This window comes from Diprion similis, chromosome 1 (assembly GCF_021155765.1).
Source record: "Diprion similis isolate iyDipSimi1 chromosome 1, iyDipSimi1.1, whole genome shotgun sequence".
In the NCBI taxonomy this organism is placed as follows: domain Eukaryota; kingdom Metazoa; phylum Arthropoda; class Insecta; order Hymenoptera; family Diprionidae; genus Diprion; species Diprion similis.
The window spans coordinates 9,490,951-9,514,046 of NC_060105.1; the positions used below are offsets into that span (position 1 = coordinate 9,490,951).

The 23,096-nt window shown below is 40.0% G+C and overlaps 1 protein-coding gene across 1 annotated transcript in view; it reads left to right on the top strand.

Annotated features, from left to right (window-relative positions):
• The window catches only part of LOC124406506 (suppressor of lurcher protein 1), a 334,769-nt gene that overhangs the window by 174,012 nt on the left and 137,661 nt on the right, over positions 1–23,096 (top strand). The window contains exons 5-6 of the mRNA XM_046881944.1: positions 6,123–6,279; positions 7,201–7,260. Of these exons, the coding sequence (XP_046737900.1) occupies positions 6,123–6,279; positions 7,201–7,260 (217 nt within the window). The remainder of the gene's footprint in view (positions 1–6,122; positions 6,280–7,200; positions 7,261–23,096) is intronic.

Sequence of the window (23,096 nt, forward strand, 5' to 3'; positions counted from 1 at the left end):
AGGAACTAATCAGGTCTAAGTTTGTAAGAACCGCATTGGTTGAGACAAAAATCATCACAATCAGTTTATTCCGTCTTGAGATATCTTTGGAGAAAAATATTTTGCACTCAGAAACACTAGGTCTTCCATCTGAAAATGGTGAACGATGATTTTCTAGACCTCAAAATGTGTAAACTTGCTATAAAAACTGTAATTTTAATTTTTCGAATGATTGTGATAACATTTACTTTGCTTTGAAGACTGAAAAACGAAAAGTTAAAAACTAGTCAAAATTACCAATTCGGCGTACATAATTCCCGACTCGAAGGCAACTTTCCACCATTCGTTGAGAAGTTGAACCCGAGTAGGTGAGAAGTTCGCGGAGCTTTTCGCTGTTCGTCTGATAATTCGTAAAAAGGCAGGGCTCTATTTTCACGGGGATACAGTGGCGAAAGTTCCGGTGTGTACCAGCGTGGCGTGGAAATTGTACAACATAGAAATTCCAGTCACGAAAACAGCCCTCTTCACCCGAGAGTCTGTGGTGTACATGCCAGTCGAATTCTACATTCTGCGCCTCTGATCCGAATCGTTTTTCCCGATGTGACGTCACGCCACGTTACGATCACTTCTGCAGGCTCGACGAGGGACGAATTCGCGGCGCAACTGACAATGAGGAGAGTTTCAAATTTTCCACGGGTTCCCGTAGCCTTTTGAGCGGGGGATTTGCTCCCGCAGCCCCTAACTGTTGTCTATTTCCGTGAATTGAACATGCGGCATTTAACCTGGCAATGGTCTGGACAAATTCGCTTACCTACCCACCGCTTTCCATTTCAAACTCTCATGCTTTCCGCTCTTGCTTGGATTCCCGTTCACGTAACCGTGAAACAGGACTTATGGAATTCGTTTCGTCAGCCAACCTCCACCGTCATTCACCTCGTATCATAAACTACGAATCTCACTTTACGATAACGATCAATTTTCATTATACAAACGCAAGGTTTTAACACTTTGATTATCTATCCTCTTGACTGTTCTGTCCGTTCGAAACGGTGGATTGAAATTATACGAGACCCTTGAACACGTTCTTGCGTGTTGATTCATTTCCTTCTCCCAAATGGCGGGAAATGGTTCCAATTTTCAACTCTCCGGGTCTACGTCGCCCCTCGAAAGTGGCTATTTGAGGCAAATCGCCTAGTATGAGAAAGGTTCCTTAATTTAGCGGGCCGCTCTATCCTCGATGTTACGGTAAATCAAGCAATGTAATTCCAATTGGTGCAGCGTTCGACGCTCTTCAAATCGTGCTGAAATATTTCAACAAAAATTTTGTTTTTAATAGTCATAGTTTTAAACAAACGCTTCCTGTCTTATTTTAGTCGAGAATTTTACGTGGCCTACTAGACGATTAGAGTAAGAAAAATCCTAATTTCACTACAGCGTCCGATATAAAACTTTCGGACTTGGACTTCGAGAGCTTTCAAAGTGATTCGTTTACTCGAAGGAAAAGTATCGGAACGCGGAAACGACCGTAAAAGGAGGTAAAAGGCTTCCACTCGAATTTCTCCATACTAATCAATGAAACGCTATCGAGCTTCAACTCCCTCACCTGAATTCCGAAAAGTAAGGCACTGCAGTTGCTCTGATTTTGTATCTTGAGCATATACTCGGAAACTTTTTCTCATTAACGAGAACTAACGAGCACGTACCTTGTAATCGGGGCTAGGATCGAACGGCACGAATGCGTCATAAAAAGAACGCTGGAACTTAAATCACCGGTCTTGATTGTTCATACTCGTGTACGAAGGCATACGTGCTTCGGCACCGCTTCAATCTACGTGATCCTTTACTCATAATCGTGGAACAGTGAATCGATAGAGCTTTGCAAGAGTGAAGAACAAACAGAGAATTGATGTTCCATCCACGATAATCTCAAATTCACGAATGATTGTGCGAATTTTGTTTTTTCTTCCCACTATGTGGAAAAACAGGTCTTATTGGTTAGGATGCTGTATTCCTGATCCATTCTGGCATTGCACGTTCTCTGAATATTTGAAATATTCTGGTTCTGAGCATCTGCGGAATACCAGATTGCATTTCTTTGCCGCAAAACGTGCGAAATCCTGCAGCTGTCCGGAGGGATTTCCTTTTATTTCGTCACGCGCGTGTATAATATAAACACCTTACGCAAGACGGCTCCACGTATTCTGAAGCCCGTTTTCGAAGAGCTGTTTCAATTACCAGAAACTCTTTGATGTCCTCGACAAAACATTCTCTCACCACCGCCCCTTTAATACCGTTCGTATAAGGCTCAGCTGCCACCTGAATTGAATAAATTAATCAAGTTACCGAGAAACTCCGTCTGCTTCGTCACGATTGGATCAAATTTTCACACCGTTTTGAAACAGTGACGATACTCACGCAGCCCTTAGACTAACATTCTTTAAGTCGAATCACGTCAATATGTACTCGCGTCAGGCAGCACAATACAATCTGCAAGCCTCGGAACACAAGACTGTGAACCCATTTGATTCGACACTGTCGTGACGAAGGAGGAGGATTGCAAACCTGAAAGTCAATTGAACAATAGAATTCACGTGAAACTGCGTCGTCATAGACTGGTCTGGACGTAATCGAAATCTCATCTCACTTCTGAATGCCAACAAGACTAGGCAAATTTCATCTTAACTCAGTCAATAGACTTTACTACCTACTGTAGGTATGCCTTTCGCTTATAGGACTGATAACGTCTGTTTGCTGAAGAGCAATTCTGGCATGTTATTGGACCGTAGACTTTGCGCAAACTAAAACTGATTTTCGAACAGCGAACCTTCGAAATTCATTCCAGAGAAATAAGGAGACCATTAAATTGTTTCGTAAAAATTTTAAATAGCTAGTATGATGGATATTGAGGAGACCCAGACTATGCGCTTTAACCATAAAAACAACCGCAAAAGAGAAGTCACGGTGTGTTGCAGACATGATTTATAGTACTCGCATGTAAGGGTTGGTATGATGCAATTCCCTTCTTACGAGTATCTCTCCCACCGGAGGTTCGATAAAATGGTTTCAGGACGTGGTGAATTTCATGAGATATCATCCGACTCTTGTTTTTACTCTTCATCCATGGACAGCAGTAGATATTTTACTCGCTTCATGCCTTATCATTATTTACTCTGGATATGTAGGATGGAATGTGAATGTTACCGCTAAGGACCTTTTTCACCTTTAAAAGTGCTCAAGTTAGTTAGTCGGTCCACCTGCTTCCTTCAGTTTGAGCTTGCACTTTCTTAATTGAGAAGATTCGATCCAACCTGCAACTGCTCCTCGCACCTGCCCATCGCCCTTAGACATCACGGGGACAATTCTTGGGTTAACGGTCTCCTTGGCAATTGCTTCAAAGAAACGAACGCTTCTCAAATAGAAAGACTTACTTCGAGAAAAAAAATTACACTAGGAACAAAGTGCACAGCGTCAACTCTAATTGCAGACGAAGAAAGCGCTCTTATCTGGCTGGGAGCACCGCTGAGGACACCCATTAGGTATCAGGGACCACCTCAGCACGGGCATCTATAGGGCAGACCATAAAATGGTCCACCTTTACTGTATTTACTGGCGGGAAAGGAGAAAAATGAATGCATTTTACCTCTTCGTCTCGTCGTAAACTTGCCAACTTCTACTATATCATTAGAAATTTCGATCGAAATTTTCTAAGTAGTATTTGACAGTGAAATATTGCAGTGAATTTCATTCGCTCTGAATTTGATGTCTGGTGCATTATTCGAGAGTACTAATTTCAGAGATGCCGTAAGATTCCATTCTAAGACAGTTAATTTGTTTGGTAATTGAATGAATCACTTGCCAAAGACTTTGCGATGCCTTTGACTTAGGTATTACGGTGGTAATTGCTAATAATGTATTTTAATTGATTCTTGATTTACCCATTCCGAATTCTGTGATCATTACTTAGAGATCGGTGTGTCTAATCGGAGAACGATGTTTTGCGTGAATTCATTTATTGTCAGAGTGAAGGTTTCAAGCGATGCATCATATCGCACGAGAGTGAAATTTAGAAATAGTTACTATACGTTCAAGAAAAAAGTCATGAATATAATGTATTCTGAAATTTGTGTGAAACGCAAGCCGCACTTTCGTACATAGGTATACGGCGAAAGCAACGGGACATGAAACCAGGCAAAGAGAAGCGCCAGAAGCGCTGTAGAAAATAAAATGCATGAGAGAAGTGCAAGTATTGTGTGACGCGGTTGGATAGACCGAGCAAATATAGCAGAGGCTTCACGGTTGAGGGTGGTACAACAGGATTACAAGGGTGAGGGAACCACCTGCAGTTTCTCTTGGAAATAGAATAGGGAGAACGGAAAGTGGGACGGGAATAAGAAGAGCAGAGATTGAAAAGACAGGAGAGGTTGATATCTCAGGAACGGAGAACGAAAAAGGGGCGGGGGGGGGGGGGGGGGTTACTTGTATTTGATTTAAGGAGTTCAATGGCGAAAGTAACCCCAGGATAAATTAAACTTGCATCACAAGGTAAAAGGATGCACGGAAAACAAGGTTTGGCGGTAGAGGGATAGAGAGAGTGAGAGAGAGCTCCTCATCCACGATATCCTTGATAAACTCTTGACAAGTTTTCGCGTAACTTCTTCGAACAAAGAGTTATAAAAGCCCCGTCTTATCGCCATCTGCTCATCGTACGATGTGCTGAGAACTTTCTCAGGGACCCTCGTTCACCACACGAGTTTGATTTCGAGGTGAGAATAAGAATTAAAGCATGAAGCAACCCCAACTGCCTGTCAAGGACGAGCGACTCCCGTGAGGTTGTTGCGATTACCAACTTTTTCCAATAAACTTTTTTCTTACCGTAACAAATATCGCCCGGAAAAATAGGCTGAAATTTTTCTGCCAACCCGTTTGGCACGTCAAGAGACTTTCACTCACATTTTTTGGTGGAAATTATTATTTTTGCCAAATCGATTTCTTCTCAAAATATTTTCAACCTCTGGCATCTCGAGTTTCTTAAGCGGAAGTCGGTGCAGCTTTGCAATATATCTTCCCGCAGACGGTCTGCTATCACTTTGTTTCGTCTTCTCAGTCTAGGAACAGTGCCAAACGTGCCAAAGTACAACTCTGAGTTCAGAAGTTCCAGTCCCGGTAGAAGAGTTGAATACAGAATCCTGCCTTTGCGAGGAGACATTCGCACGAGTTGCACAGTGGCATGCCTGTCGATCAACTCAGGAATTCATCTGATTTAATTACACACTCATTCTCGTGGAGAAGAGAAGTCCAAATTTTTTGAAACTTTCAATCTTTCATTAGCTTTTGGACCCAATTTAGGGGAGCAAAGACTGCGTATGAATAACGAAAAACGTTTTTCATAATCTGTGGATAACCATGATTAGTAATTTGCTTAGACTGACACTTCTACGGTAATGTATCTGCCTTAGAAGCTTCCGATCACTTGAACACCTAAAAAATGTCCTAAAGGGTATGGATCAGAGGATTGACGAGATCAGAATTAATATCAAAGCCTGCGCACGCTGAGAGGAAGTAACTGAAGACGAAAATACCCGCAGGCATCCCTCTCGGAGGCGTGTCTCGCTTTCACTAACCTGATCAACCCATCTCGAGTTGCGTCTGGTTGTTGGCAGGTCATTATGTCATACTCTGATTACGTCAGTCACGTGTCAGACGGCCGCGAAAAGCGACGTCATTTGTCAAGAGATAAGTGAAGTATATGGTGTGTGCTAGAGCTTATAGTGACGTAAGGTAAACCGAATATCTTGACAATCTATTTTTTCCTCTCACTCTCTCTCTATCTCTATTTCTGTGCTTTTCTCTCCTCTTCTCGACAACTCTCACCCAAGGTTATGCTCCTTTTTACAACGTCGCAAGGCGCCGCCTCCATCCGTCAAAAACCAATCGATGAGTGCTCCTCTCGAGATTATACGACATAGTGATGGACTGCTCTCGCGTCGTCATTCTCTGATGAGGAACATTCGATTCTTGCCAATTCAGGCCTTGGGAATGGTCGAATGAAACATGGGACAGAGATGAAGGAGGATGAACTGATTGACCCAATATTCTTCGACCATTGACCTTATTTCATAAACTCTCGTTCTTTCTTTTTCCAGGAATGTTCGAGATCGACGGACAACCGATACCGGGAAGCATGTGTGACTACGAATTCGTCAGCTCCACCCTTACGCCATTGCATGGACGGTTTTACTCGCCTCGGTATCCATCCTCCTACCCGAAGAACATCCGGTGCTCGTACCGGTTCCGGGCAAGGTGAGGACTATAGAGTATAAACACAGTCTGTCTCTTTCCTTGACTCACTCTCAGTATCTTTCCATCTCTTTTTCCCCGCCTCTCGTCACTAGAAATTCTTGTGCTTCCGACGGCGAAGAACTTTCCTCATTTCTCACCGGGTCTTCTTGTCATACAGCCATGAAACTTTCTATATTTTACTTTGCCTCCTCTTTCACCTTTCTCAAATTACTGTTTTAGGGTCGGGTGTAATGTACATAAAGATATTTGGAAATGGGCTGCGGTAAAGTTAAAAAAAGTTTGCAACCATAAACAAAGATCAGATTTGAGAGAAATATAATATCGTAGAGTAAAGTATCTTTGAAGATCAATCGTTCGAAATCACTTGTTACTATTCATCCAATGATTCGGAGTTTGAAGAGTTCGAGAATGGGGTGTAATTTTGATTACGAATAATTAGGATATCGGTCAAATTTATGCACTATGATAAAGGACTTAACCACAATCCACCGGTTTAAATTATAATAAACCTTGAGCCAAGTCAGTTGAGTGTCGGAAACGTCTTTAATGAACTCATATTCTCAACTAGAGTCACAACTTTCAAGAAAGTTATATCCTCAACTGACTTTATTACTCTGCAGTCCAGGATATTCGAAACTACGGTATCATTTCACGATCGATCGGCATTAAAACCACTCTGCCTTTGTAAATTCGTCTTTTATTTCTTCTTTGCTTGAAAATATTGGATCTTGAAGTTACGTAGTTTGATAATAATAATAATAACAATGATACTGTTATTAATATTAATGAGGGAGGAAATAAAGTTTGCCAGACTTATTTCATATTGATATATTCTTCGAAAATGTCAAATATTCTTCCTGCTATCTCACAGAACGCCAATTATTGGATTCAAAGAGTATAAATGTAATTTCATTGTTGCAGATTAAAGGAACGAATTCGTGTACTGTTCGAAGAAATTGCATTGCAGAAGGGGGATCTAAGGTAAGCCACAGTCAAGCCTGGGTTATTCTTATTCCGAACTAACTTGATATTAACAAATGTATAAAAGCGGAACGGCATAAGCTGGAAGGGGTGCGGATCAAAGTCAGGCCCAAGATCATTTGCGTATCCTTCAGAGGTTAATAACGGGCGAAATGTCTATTGTTACGGCAAGCCAAATAATTCTTCCGTTGAGGAATCGACTAAAAGACAGAGACGGAGGGTGCTGCTCTCCTTTGACCGGCGCAGGGTGCCGGCTGTTTCTTTATCCTCCTCCTCGCGCGTAATACCGTAAGGGTGAAAAGAGTAGAGAGGCGAGAGATGTATAAGACAAACGGGCCTCAAAATGAGGCATAAATGCCTCACTTAAAAGTTAAGCCACTCCCGTGTTTTCCTCCGACGGCCACTTTTTTCCCCACCACCCCACTCCACCCCTCTAACTTTCACTCTCCCTTTTTACTTTAGACTCTTCTATCCAACGCGAGGTGCTACTTTGAGAAAATACTCAATTTCAAAACTACGCGAACCACTTGTTCACATTTTACGTAATTGTGTGCCCAGATTGAATTGCGTTGCAGTTTTTTTTTTTTTTTGTTTTTCGAAGTTTTTTGTCAACTGTACGGAAAGTTATTTCAGCGTTCAATCATCACTCGATGATTACTATCAGCTTTCTCTTTTTGCTCACTCACCTCTTCCGCAATCAATATAATGTCTAATGGCTAATCGAGTCGCACTTGTCTATGAATCGAACATTTCTGGCCTGGATGTAGCAGGTGTTTATCAAAACACGGCATTCCGAAGATCTATGGCACATCTTCTGTATAATGTTCTATTTGCCCGTTGAGTTATATCGTGGAAACGATGATGGAACAGCGTCAAGTCCAATGGACCATTAAACTAATCAAATAGCTTGAACAAATGTTTGCCAAACGTTCCGACGTCTTCACTCTACGGCTTTTCCTATAACGTTTGAACGGATAACGGCATGTGATCGATTTTATCTGCAGCCAAGAAACGATCTAAACACTAGGAATTCTCATCGTGTGTGTGTGAACATTCGCTGGATTTTCTATCATTTAATTCTTGGATGGATTAATTGATCGGTATCTAAAAAGTTGGGGGAAAGAAACTAATGTTGTGTAATAAATCTTGCATTTCTCTCTCGATCTTTTTTTTTTAATATACAATTTTGTGAATACTGACAAAAAAGAAAACGAAAGCTCAGTTTGATTGACTAACCGCTTTTATCATCCATTCAAGTTTAGTCTAGGTATAATTTAAAAAATCGAGCAGCGATTCGTCGTATATCTTAATTTTCACGGTTGGATAAAGATGTTATACTTCATTGATCAGAATTTTTGCGTGACAAGGAATTCTTACCTCTTTCTTTAGGGGATTTATTTGCGGAAAGGAACGGAGTTTCTTCGAGTAGCGAAGAAATCACGTTTAACGTCGTAACCGATTCGAAACGAACGAAATACAACGAATTTATCGAGATACGGAGTTTCAGATAGTAAAGGTAGATTTAAGCTGGCTTCTAAATAGGCTTGGTTGCTAAGGCACCCTTAGAGAGAAGACTCTCCAGTTTCCTTCAATAGAACGAATCAATTTACCGAGCCTACCGCTCCGTCTAGGGAACCCACCGCGATTGTTCACTATGAGTCCTTCGTGGCTCGAGTTTCGTAGCCATATTATGAATCAATCAATAGAACAACAGATCCGACAAATAAGCTGCGGAATATTCACTCCGAAAATTTCATTTCGATTTCCATTCCCTTTGATATCGTTTCTTAATCACTCATTCATGCCTCCATTTTGTGTTCTTATAAATTTGTACAATACGCTAGAATTTGGTAATCCTTTTTTTTTTTTTTCTTATTGTAGTGAATACACCGACTAAATTCCAGATGCTCATTCACCAGAATTAAGTACGTCAAATTTCTCTGAAAATCTTATTGTTTTCGAGCAATACGTTTATTAACAAGACAAAATTTTTATACAATTATTTCCGAGGATCCAGCGTGGTGAAGTAAAAAAAATTTTTGCTTCTTCACAAATGTAAACGAAGACAAAACCATGTGCAGGAAAAAATGGGTGAATCGTTTTCCAGGTGAAATTACTGGGGAAAGTTGATAAGTAACTAGAGTAGGAAATTGAAGAAGCTGAGTTTCTATACGCCATGAAAAAACTATCTATGCAATAATGAGAGATCGAAGGAAGTAGTACATTAACAATAAATACCAAGTGAACAATTCCGTCCCCTGTGTAAAATGGCGAGAGCGAGAGAGACGATGCGACAGGGAGTCTCTCCACGCAGGGGTTGCGGGGTGTTTAAGGGTGTAGGTATGGCAAAGAAGAGGATCGAAAGAGGGATGGGCGAAGCGGATTTAAGCAGCATTGTTCTACGCGGAGGGCGGAGATCTGATGTATTATGAACCCATGAATGAAACATAGGCCTTCGCAACGCTGGATTTTACGATCGCCAATAAGTCAAAGGCCTAATGCCTCCGATATTACCAACATAAATCTGTCCTCTTTTGATATCGACTGACGTTGGCCGGCCAATCGGTAGGCTGACCTCAAGCTCTTCGTTCGATGAACATGTCAAAACCGCGTGTCGACATGTCCGGATCAAGATGTCCTCCGAAATCTAAGCGTCGATTCAAATTTTCCCCGGAGAAAATTCCTGAGATCGATGAGGTAGGGGGGAGGTGTCTTCGGGGAAGGAATAAGGAGTGGAAGAAATTTTCAGAAATGTAATATTATAAAGATTCGCAAGGGTTGCGAGGTTTCCCCTTCGAATAGGAGGAATAATATCCAACGTGCTGTTGCCGTGAAACGAAATTCCTTTCGTTCAAGATTTTCCGTACATTTGAACACGCAGAACACCGACGACGACAAATCCGACATTCCTCAGATTAAATGAAAAAATTTTTTTTTTTTACCCACGATCGTAAATGATTCAGTTATTCGTAGCTTTCGTATAAAATTAATCAAAGAAATAACAGCAATTTTTTTTTTTTTTTTTTTCTTTTCCAACTTCGCAAAACTTGAGGAACAAGCTTTCATTTTTTTTTTTTTATCCTTTAAAAGTTGTAATCAGTTTGCGAGAAGTCCTATCGATCGGAGATGTGGCAAAGATTATCGGAGGACAAGAAAAAGTCAACTTAAACTTGGCTGCTCGCTTTTCGCAGTCTGTGAATCCACGTGAAGTTGGAGAAATCTGCAGAGTCGCCGTTGGAATAAAATTAAGGAAACTCAATACGGAATTAGGCGAAAGTTGAAGGATTTATCAGGGATTAACTCCTGCAGGCTGGTGCAGTTTGACCGGGTTTCAAGGAATGTCTACGTAGAGATACTTCGCAGTCGGTGAACCGCGAGGTAGTTCATCCCTTAGCGTCACCTGCGCCACCGCCAAGTTTCGAGATGAGAAAAGAGTGGAAAAACAAACAAAAAAAAAAAAGAAAAAAAACGTATGAAAACAAACTTTTATATGGGTTAACCGTACGAAGATCCCGGATCTTGTTTCCCCGGCGCGAATCGTGCAGCTTCTCACTATCGTCAGACTCTGAGCGACCGAGGTATCAAAAACGAGTGTAAAGAGGAGTTGAAACACTTTGCATTAGAACACAATGGAGCCTCGGTCGCGGCTGCCGTCACCTTCACACAAAGGTTAATCGTTCAAAGTTACCAACTTCATACCGTCAGGGGTTTTAATTGTTAAGGACAATTATTACCTCCGTGAAACTTTGCTCTCGGTTTCCTTCCACTAGTAATTAAATCTTCTGAAACACTTTGCCGCCGACTCGTCTGGCGTGTCATGATTGTCTTTTGCTATATATATATATGTATATATATTGCTTCTCGAAGGAACGCTAGTGACTTAAGAATCCGGAAGAATTTCGACAATTTTTTATCTCCAAGTGACTGAATTAAATGAACGATCCGATTCTTGCTTTTATTCGGTATTTATTGAACGTTTTGATGATGAAATATTTTTTAACACCACTCGAAAAAAAAAATGTGGGCGTAATGAACAAAATTTGCTCCTGGCAACGAAATTTCAGGGTTAATACACATCCAAGCAAATATTACTATCTCACAACCAAAAACTTAAGTTGATTTCATTGTGCGCAGAAAAGATAATGTTTTAGTAATTTTTAAGAAAAGATTTGCCACTAGAAACTCACAGGTTCAGTTGCGATTGCAAAATCAGATCTGGACAGTGAAATAATTTGGCGAAGATTGAAAAACGAATGTGCAATTGTTGTTACAGGGAAAATTATCTCTTGATGCTTATTTATGCTACATCCATTGAAAAGTTTTTGTAAATTTACAATGTAACAATTAGTAGCTCTTATAACTTCGTAATTTTGACTAATCAGCGGTTTAGATGAATCTATCAGAGTGTATTCAATATTTTGATAATACCATAAGCAGGTATCATTTCATTAAATTAACGAAATAAAAATCGAGATATCGTATTTATAAGTATATTCCATTGAAATGAAATTTTTCGCGATTTTGAAACAGTTATTTTATTAATTTTTATATTTACAACAAAAAATCGTGTCCCCAGGAGAAAATTTTCTACAAAATACGTCTACAAATCGAATCTTTTAAAATGGCAAAAAGTTTTCTCTCAACGTAACTGCGACAAGATTCGATCTCCTGAAAATGCCGTCTATCTACGTAGCGTTTGAATATTGCAAAAGCCCGAAGGATATACCCGACACACGAAGGTAACACGTGGGAAGGACGCGTAGTCGTACGTAAAATGCAGCAAAGAAGAGAGCCCTCAGCTTTTTTATAAAGGAAAATCGTTACGTTAATACCGTATATGTATATATGTGGCTGTAGGTCGATGTTGAAATTTTCGTTTTGTATACAAATTAGATGATTTCCCAACGGCGCTCGCCTTCTCATGTACAAAATAACGCCAACCTAGTTGCGACGTAGCAGCCACCAGAGTGCAGATCACCTCGGCAAACAATTCGTGTCGTCGTGTGACTTCGCGCCCTTTCGAGACCAAACGTGAACCAGGAAATACTAATTTTCGACATTTATTGAGCAGAATTGTCACCTAGAAGCGAGCGGCTTGCGCCCCTTTTGTTCTCCGATCCAATTATTTATTCATACTTTCATCTCAATTTCATTTCTGTTCACTATAATATTTTTCTATACCGTTTGAAAGTAAAAAATTCAACCGAAAGCACCACCACGAATTGTTCGCAGCTCGAAACGAGTTTGTTGTATATATATATATATATATACATGTGATTTGCATTTTTCGAAGCTTCGTTGTGACTGTTTACAGGAAATTTTACAAAACTCGTTACCACCGACAGGTTCGAGTTCCCCTCGGGCAAGTTGTTGCATGCTCTGTGGTTCGAACGATGAAACGATGTTTGAAAAATAAACGAATTTTCCTTTTTTAATTTGTACATATATTCACGGCTGCCAGAAACACACTTTTCAAAAATTAATTACACCCTAAATTGAACATTTACATAATTATACTATATCAAAGGGCATTTTTAATATCAAATTACGTATAAAATATTTGTGTATATAATGCATTTGTAATGCAGAACAATTTGATTTTCCAATCAGCTTTTCCTAACAAGTGTATGTACATAAAGCGTGATGATGCAAAGAAATATGTGACACGATAGAACTCAGTCTACGAATCATCGAATTTGCACTCTCAGAATGTTGGAAGCAGGGCTTCGATAAATTCAAATGTACAAATTGTGTCGCACGAATTTTTGACATTTTTTGTTTTTCGTTGCGACAACAGATCCGTTTATTTTCGGTCCATTTTTTTCATCAACCTATAAATACCTTATCCCCTCTATAAACAATATTTTATCAATGGAGTCAGCTGTTGTACTGAACCAGCGTACAATTTTATGGGCTAACCTGCCTTTAATCTTTGTAATTTAGTGAGCCATTCAGACGAGAGAAATTTTCGGAACAGTACTACGTCAGGTTAGTTTTGGTAACCGTGCAGAGCCCCCCGAATTTTACGCGCCATATGTTATCTTCGTTTTTCCCGTTTTCTTTTTTTTTTTTTTTTCTGTTTCGAAAACAATAAACTCGTTTTGAGGGCACAGGACGCTAACGTGTGCAGAGGATTTATTCGCACTTCCTCTTCACGTCTCTCGTTTTATTTCTCCAGCTCTCTCTCCTCCCTCTCTCTCTCTCTCTCTCTCTCCGTGACTGAAGGATTCTATGAAAACAGTGGTTTCCGTGTAACCATGTGCAGATGTGCCGACTCCAAACGAGGTGCTAAGAGTAATCCATCAGCCGTTAACGTGGAATGTGAACAGTGGCTCAAGTTATAATGGGTCGACCCTAGCCACAACCGCATTCTGACATCAACGCTAATCGCTTTCATTAGTTTCTACAGATCGTTTTCCCAACAATGGAAAAGTGGGTCTATGTATCCGAATAACCTTTTCACATTTGAAATTAAAAAAAAAAAAAACTGGACGGCTGACTGGTTCTCAACCGGGAAGCCTGACTTTTAGTCGGATGATAGTCAGAGATTCCGATCAAAAAAGTCGTTCAGAATTGACATGCTTGTTTCGATAGATCGCGACCAACGATTTATAATTATTTATGAAAATATAACCGAAGATTCTGCGATTATCATGAAATCCGAATAGTAATTTATACTTCCGGTGACAGAGTCAAACTTTTCAGACACTGACAAAACCAAATTCATTCTTTATTAGGCAATGCAGAAGAATTAGCTTAACAAGTCGACCCTAATAATTTCTGTTTCGGTAGAAGAATTAAAAAAACAAGATTAGGTCGGATCGTTCGAAATTTTTTATTATTTCAACTAAAGTACAGAATAGGTATGTTTAGGACATTTTTTTCTTATAACTTTAGATTTGGACTTCTTAAAACGTCTAATCCAAAATATCTTCCATGTTTCTTTGGGCCAATGGTATGATATATATATATATATATATCACATACATACGATAATTTTTATAGATCTGATGATGGTTAGCAGTAGTTCCGGCCGAAACGATGAATAATGGAGAAAATTGAATCGTTTATCTAACATGTGAAAACCATTGTCTTCGTAATTCTTTATCTGATAACTGAAGATACGTAATTGACTTACTTCTAGCAGGAATATTCCCATTCACTTGACTTTTATAACTCACTGATGCATCATCAAATAACGTAAGTTATCAGTGCAAATAAACATAGCAACAGATAATTAATGCGGAATGAAATGATTAATGCATTGACAATGTAATGAATATAATTTACTTTGATATCTGCAGAGTGTTTATTCGAACGCGTCAATTTTGTTTGAATTTGATATAATTATTGTACTAATGAAGTTCAAAATTGAACTACGTGAATTCACATGAAATAACTGTATTCTACGGTGGTCCACTTTCAGCGTGAATAGAGCTCAAAGGGTTTTGTACACAGTGGAAAAGCAGATTTAATCTCATATTAATAATCACTTTAATGATGCATGAATGATAATGTTGCAGGATCGAATAATAATCAGTTATTGCTTACAAGCATAAAACTCAGTGGATTAGTATAGGTTTTTGTATTTCAAGTGATTGAAATCTGAGAATTACTCGCATTTTGTGTATAATTGAAAATTAAGTATAGAATCACGAAAAATCAGTGAGGAATGCACTTCAAGATTTTTGTATTTAACACAAATCGTTGATAAATTGTTTAGCACATCTTTTTCCCAAGTTATAATCTCTCAAAAAATGCCACACCATGATTTTTCTTTACTTTGAGATTCTAATGTCTTGCAAATGAACTAAATACACCGCAGACACTTGCCAATGAATATATTTGAATTCAGTAGGTATAAAAAATTCAACGTATGACAAACTTGGGTTTATTATTGCCTGTCAAAAATCACAGTTCACATTGTAAATCTGAGACGTTTTCGTTGAATAAAAACAGTAAAATTATGTGAAACAATTATCGCAGAAGAATATTTGAAAACAAATTATCTATTTCCAACTTCCAAGCGATTTCTTCTCTAATGTTTTTGACAGTGCTTTCCCTAGTTGAGTTTCGGCGAGCTATAACCCAGGGTTTGAAATGACAAGTCCTTCGGAGGCAATCGATGAGCGTCTGCAGAGGTCAGAGAGAGAATTTCCCGGCTAGCTGTGGTGCCGGATTAGAGGGTGGGAATGGGCATGAATCATCGAGTCAACCGCGAAATCATACCGCGGGTAGCGAGATCGTAAAGAGGGTTTCCCATTGTCATTCGCGGTCGAAGTCGCGGCCCCGTTAAACGAACATATCGCCCTTTGGTCGTGAAAAAATGCAGGGAAAAAAGAGAGCGGAAAGAGGGAGGAGGAGGAAAAAGTCCGGGAATAAAGTATAGAATGAAAAAACAATTGGAAAGAGCGATTTTCCATTTCCACTGTTCTACGTGTGAGAGTTTTGCGTGCGTTTGTGTATGAGAGGGCGTGAAACACGATGCTCGGAGGAAAAGTAATATAATCAAGACAGTCGGGCGTCAACTGAAAGCATCAGATAACAAAGAATTTCTAGCTCGTATTTTTCCTGTCAACGCTGGAAGAGCATCAAAATTTTTACCTCGCGTGCGCTTAGGATGAAAATTTAAAAGTGGAGAATAAAATAAAACACGTAAACTACTCGCACCTTCACGTCGTCGGTGATAATCCAACTCGGAGTGCAGGAATTAAAAGAAAAACGAGTATTTAAACGAACTATACACACTTTATACTGCCATCCGTATAATTCTGGACATAGGATTATGACAAGGCATTTATCTATTTGCATTACCTGCATCGTGATGAGCTTTTTGTTTATGTTCTTTTTCAAACAACTCACGAGAGTCCTGGGATTAAACTAACCGTGCTTTTTATACCAGACGAGTCTGATGCATAAAGCATGGATTTATATTGTCTCGAATAGCTGCGTGTTACTCATTTTTCTGAATACGTATCACAGAACGCTGCGACGTTTGACCGGATGTGGAACTTGTCATGAGTTCGAAATTATTTTCATCCCTTAAGTTGAGACTTGAAAGGAAATGAGATCGCCTCGTTTTCTTTATTTTCATGTAAACATGACTATCATCATCGTCATGCCTACGCTTTTCCTTCCTTTTCAAAGTATGGTCGAATTCAATATCCATCTTGAAACGGATCACGAATCCAAAATTATTAAGACTGCACGAGTCTGGTCAGAAAATTCATTTATCGATTTGGTGATAGCAGTTTTCACTAACGTCACACCGTTTTTAATGGAATACCGATGGATTGTAATTTCCTATGAGATTCGACTTCAACCTTCTAACTTTCCAACGACTAACAACGTGGATATAATTTTACTGGAGAAGAAGGTCGGTCCGCTACAGCTGAAGAGGCCGAGAGTTTTCTTGAGTAAAAAAATTCCACCTTTCAAGTGTTATATTTCATAAAAAAAAAAAAAAAAAATCACGGGCTAAGCAGCTGTGTCGAAGAATTTTTACTCCCCTTCTTGTCGGTCGGTGAAAAATCTTCAAGTTATTCAAAATTCAAGAGCCGCCAAACGGGTCCTTGATACAGAATTGAGTCTCCCAGGGCGGATCATCTTCTTAGCAGTAAAGTTTTCCCGCATTAGATGGGCATTTATACACCCTGCAATGGGCCTGCACTTTTCAAACACTTAAACTTCGCTTAATAGTTAATCCTTAACAAAAAATACATCTCGACTTGTAAGCCACGTTTATGGTATAACGTTATACTGCCGCAGGTAGTATAAAAGTACTTGAAACTTTGCGTTGCCTGGATGAAAGTCTGCAGGTTCGAGAAGTTGTTATACCGACGATGGAGCGGATAGATAACCCCGACATTTACTCCTCGAACGTCGAACAAGACTCGGTGTAAACGGCACGACGCTATTTACTCAAGTCACTTAGCCATGGAGAATGCGGAGTTCCACATTCCATTCCAAGTGGCCAGTGGACGGTTATTCCAAGCTTTTCGCAGAAAAGCCACGAGTTCTTTAACCCTCTTCCACGATCCAGAATCGCTCCCAATTCTCAAATTAAAATGGAATGGAGTGTTTTCAATACGAGATATCTCCAGTTCCGTGCAAATTTGCATGTTTGAAAAGCGGGCATTTTTTTACCTAACGAGCTTAATAATTTCATGTCGAAATCAACACACCTTGTCCAGTATTCGCGAAAATGGATCCACGTCAGCGCCGTGCTTCTTTCGAACCACAGACTGGGTCAAGTGATGTTTCTAGAACTACTTCATCGAGACCCGTGACTCGTCGGGGGAATTTATCAAGGATCATCTCCGATGTCGCGCAAAATACTCAAGATCGTGGTCCGTGGACGTCCATCCATCCCCACGTTTTCATATGTTCTAACATCGCCGCAAAGGCGTATCAACAATCCATCAATCAATCCGATGACACGTGTAGATGGAATGGCCATAAATATCGAACCGAGAATACATGGTTTTGAGGTAGCGACTTCAGCTTCTCACCATCGATGCAATACCGAACCACGGTTAAAACACTGGCAATATTTCACTCCACTAAGGAAAACTTGACTCATGAAAGAGGATCTGCAGTTCCTTCAAACACAGCCGACCCTGTTTAACTTATGTTTTTAATATGCATCGTTTAAGAATTTTTACGCCATGTAACCAGCCTGGATTTTTAATACGACGCCAGGCTGCGGTGGGTTTTTGGTGCAGCTGCTCGTTGCTGCAAGGGTCGTTAAGAGCTCACGGTGATGTAATACGTCCGCTAAGTGATCCAGTGGTACATGATTAAACTGTACAAGTACCATTACCGACATTGCGTTTCAACCTTCGGGAACTTTTCTTCGTTAATCTGCTTTTACATTCAGCATCAAATTTTTTCGAGATAAATGGCAAGCTTTGTCCATCGTCGCGAAACTCGATAATTTTCTGTAATTTTACTCTCTTTTTGGTATTGCTTCTTGTAACTTACATGATGAAGGAAGAAAGAAACACAATTTCGAGAGGCTCATACTCAGGGAGTCTTGAGCCTACATCGATCTGGCTGTAAAAAAGTCGATTTACTAAAACCATGGAATTTACATTTCAATTCAACTCCTCCAATCTTTGAACTCTCTCTGGTTGAAGGGGGCCTTCCTTGACGCTACTGTACCAAGGATGAAAGTATGGCATCGTAACTCTCTGTACATGGTGGAATAGCGATGGTGACGGCGGGGGTAGTTGGTCGGATGAATGAAAGGCAAACCGGGGGTAAGGACGAAGGGCAAGTACGAAGAACGAAGAACTGGAGAAAGGGACGAAGTAGGTGGCGGCTGAGAAATGCCTCGATATATCAGCGCTAAGCTGCTCTGTCAGACGCACTCAGATATTATCCTGAATATGGTTGATGGATGCGGAGAAACTCTTCTCTCCACGGCGGAAACCCTCGTCAATATATGTATAATATAAATATACATGCCTGCTTATATTCTTCGGTCGAGATCCAGAATTCGGTTCTCGATTAACCTCCGCAACCTTTATCGGTGCGAACAGCAATGGATGTAGGTAAGCACTTACCTACACGAAGGTCTTCGCAAACTCAGGAATTCAATTATAACTTAGAGTTGTGCGAGTGCGTTCATTTCTTTTTCTGCAGTTCAACCTGAGATATGAACTCGAAGACTTCGATGAAAACTCTACCAAACTGTCACCGATAACTTCCATTGCTCATTTTCCGCTGAAATAAAGTTCCCAACCTTCTTCTTACAGACTGAGAATCAGCATCCCGATGACAAAAGCCTTGCAGCTTTAGGAAAGGAAACTGCGAGGCTGCAGGGACCGTAATTTGGAATTATCAGGGTAGACTAAGCTGGTCAAATAAAGGTTCTTTTTATGGGACCCTCAAAGCGACAAAATTGGAAACAATCCTGAATGTGTGCATTCCAACAAGAACAAAATAGTTCTTGTGCCCCCATTCAGACATTCGCATACAGTGGGTTACGTGCTTGCCAACTCAAGCCCACAGGCTGCGAAACTTATTTGCTGCTCTCAAAGTTACACAGAGGCTAGATTAATCCGTTCCATACTGGTACTTTCACGTGCTGATTCAGTCTTTCATTCCTCTCGCAGTGGTTCTCTTTGCAATCGGGTCTCTCGCGGTCTTTTATTCGAACTGTCAGAGACCCCAAAATTCCAGTTTATCAAAAATCTAAATTGCCAAGTTCTGATGTCTTGTAATTTTTTCAACTTTTTTCATCTAACCAATTCAACTAGGTACACATTGCTGATAAAAATAAATGGTAGGTATATCAAATCTATTTCTGCTTCGATTACCGCGTTCTAAACGAGACTCAATTTCAAAGAGCCAGTACGTATCCAGCTTCCGTACCAACTTTCAACCGCGACTTTATGACTCTCTAAAACTCTCCGAAGCTCGAAGAACCTTCCTGAAAGTACGACAACTAGCAGAGCACGCTAAGCACTTTCTATCAGGTACATGAGATCATAGAGTTCAAACTCGTTCATCTTTAAGGACCAGCCTGGAAGTTTCTTACGGTTTTTTTTCCTTCTTTTCAAGCACAATTCACGGGACGCGGTTTAGTTCACCCTCTCGCTACCAGTAAAGTTTATCAACGAGAAGCTGTACGAAATAAAGAAGTAAAGAAAAGTAAACGGAAAGAAAAAAAAACCACCGAAGGTTAATATCGACTACTGTTTCTTTGAGTTAAGGGCTCTACTTTTCTCTGCATTCAGTCTTACTTCGGATCTTATAGTCCCTCTCAGAGTATCTCGTTTTATCTCTCCGACTTGGGACAGCCCTCTAATGAGGCTGGCTCTCCTAATTGGCAAACCCTCTTAGAAGTCAGAACTTGGACAGCTGCTACTGCTACCCTAGGTTAAGGTTTGAGAAACGGAAGCGGAAGTGCAAGCAGACATTTATTCAGCTTCCACACTCTGATGAGAGATCGTTTTAGGTCAGAAGCTCCGAGTAGTTACTTTTTTAATTGATCCACTGCTTTCCTCCTACTCTCCAGTCCTTCTTTTGCAAACTATTTACCGTCCGGTTCAGTAATTTGGAATTAGCAGATGTATTATATATACGTATGTGTCACACACCTGGTAGTATTTTGAGTTTTCATGATTTTCAGAAGCTGAAAACTTGACTAAACAGTTTCCTCGTTTTCCTTTTTCTTTGACCGGAATTGCTCTCTTTTCAATTTGAATTACAGAAATTTGAAATTTACAAACCAGTGAACGACTTGTGCAGCATTGTGGAAAAATTACAAAAACAGTTGACGGTCTGATTCAGTCGCTTTCTTGTCTCTTTGCAATGTACAGCATTCGGTTCTTGAATCATGTTGCATCCCAAAAAGCATTCAATTTTTATCTTTCAACGAATGATTACCGTTAAATGCTCTCCCGCAAGTTCCTCCCACCGCTTTCCTGAGGGTATTAACAAAATGCCGAGCTCACCATTACCTTTTTCTGTGAAGAATTACTTGAAACTATCCTCGGCTAATTAGCGTAGTATATATATATACATATAACTGGTTGCTGAGAGTTTCTGTAATCAAGTTTTTATACAAGTTGATCTAGAAGATTCTAAAACCCACTATTTTTCTGTCTCTCTCTCTTCTATGGGATTTCATTCAAACTGGGGACTCTAGAAAATAATGTCAGCCACGAATTATTCATTGGCAAGAAATGAAGTAAAAATCATCCCCTCATTCATGCCTGGTGAAAGATTTTCGTTCCACGAATTATGTCCCTCTACTGTCTGAGTGTCTTTGGCTGTAACTGTGTTACTCCCAATTGATCATCACTCCCGAGTCTCAATTAATTGATTGGTTTTGCGCAACAGGATTCAAAAGCAAGAAAGCACCATTGCTGGGTAAAATGTCAGAGTCCCAAAGTATCAAAGACCCCTCTCAGCTACTGGACTGAACAAAGTATCGCCTTTCTGTATCCCACTCATTCACACTCTCTCTTTCTCTTTCTTCCTCTTCATTATTCTCTGCCTCATGTTCTACTCTACATCACCGGCCATTCTCATCCATTCTTACACACCGATAGTACAACACGAACTGTGAGATCAATTCGAAAGAGTAATCTGTTTCGCTTCGTGGTTAGAGTCGACCATTTTTTTACCACCTTAAAATGGAAGAATCAAATCAGCGTAATATACCGATCCCATCGTGGGGCAAAAAGTATAATGAGTTCGAAAATGAAGATGAATTTTACTAGACTGGAAACTGGCATTGCCCAAAAACAAACACAATTCTACAACTACGTCTCAAATTAATGGGTAATAGGAGTGTCTAGGCGGTGTTGAGCGCAGGGCACAGGATTAACGTGGCTGTGACAATAGATTACATTAATATATAACAAACCAGTACCGCCAGCTGGGTTTTAATAACTAGGCTATACCGTGAAACGAAAGTAGATACCAACGTTTCCACCCACCTTCTGTCGTATACCAAAGCACTATTACATGATTTCCATAATCTAGGGTTGGCTCTCTGTTCATCGTGTCCCAAAAATGCAAAAGATATTTCAAAGCAAAATTGCACGAACCGCTTTGCTGTACGCCGTTTCAGAGGCTATTCGTATGAAAATTACATATCTCTTAATGCCTTTTTAGCAGTTTTAATTGGTCCTTTATCACTGGCAATTGACAATGAAATCGTCCTCGGTTATACACCATGGATATAAATACGGTAACCATTGTGACCATGGGTTAGGGTTCAAGAATGGCGATGGAGTGGTTAATGTCTAGATTTCATTGGCACTTGGCACGTTCATCGGCCAAACTCACGTTTAGGGGCTTAATTTACCCGTAGAGCAACAACAGTGCACTTTGAGAATGGTTTCCAGATGCACACTATAACGTTGGAACGATAAATTTTCGCGAATCTGATACGTGACCAAGAGATCGAGAGTTTAGAACAACTGATTCGAGATACAAGAAGCAAGAGCTGCAACACTGCAGAGCTTGGTTGTAGACGGGGAATGGAGGAAAGGAGGAAAAGGACGAGAAAGGAAGAGGATCGTTGGTCGTCGCGAAGGAAGTTGGTGCGAGAAAAGAGGAAGGCTAGAGTGTGAGCCAGGGTGTAAATTTCCATTGTTTTCTCTTGAAAAGAGGTGCAGAGATCCAGCCTTTGTAAACTCTGCAGACGTTTAAGTACTTACCATCTCCTTGCGGTTCCTAACTTTCTTTTATAACTTTCATTATTTCACAGAGAGCAAGAATATACCTTGGCTACTAAAAAAGAAGAAAGATATAATAATCATAATAATAAGAAAGAAGCGAACCCAACAAACGGACGCCCTTTCATTTTAACCTATATATATACCTTTGCGACATGCAAAACTGGGAAAATTCCAAGTCAAAATATTCTCGAGTTGAAATAAAAAATCATGCTTTATCACATTTTTATACTTTTCATTATTTTCTTTCTAACTGATTTATGCAATCATAATATCATCAACATTTTTAACGGTATAATAAAACTTCCGGATTGGTAGAATTGATTTCTCTTTTGTTTTGAGAATAAGCGAAAGAACAGAAATAACGAGACGTGGAATAACTCTGCTTGCCTAGGAGGAACACTCGGTTTACTTTGTTGAATGAAATAACAATCATTGTATTCCGACGGAACTTACTACGCGTTTCCCCCAAAGATCTTCTCGCAGAAAAACTGAGAGAATTCGAATTCATCGGGCAATTTATTTTCGGATAAGAATTTAGATGAGCTTCATTTCATCAAGCTTCCATCCACCCCATTCCTACGAACATCTTCTCTCAAGTGGCCGTACGAGACGGTACGTTGGTTAATTCAAAAAATG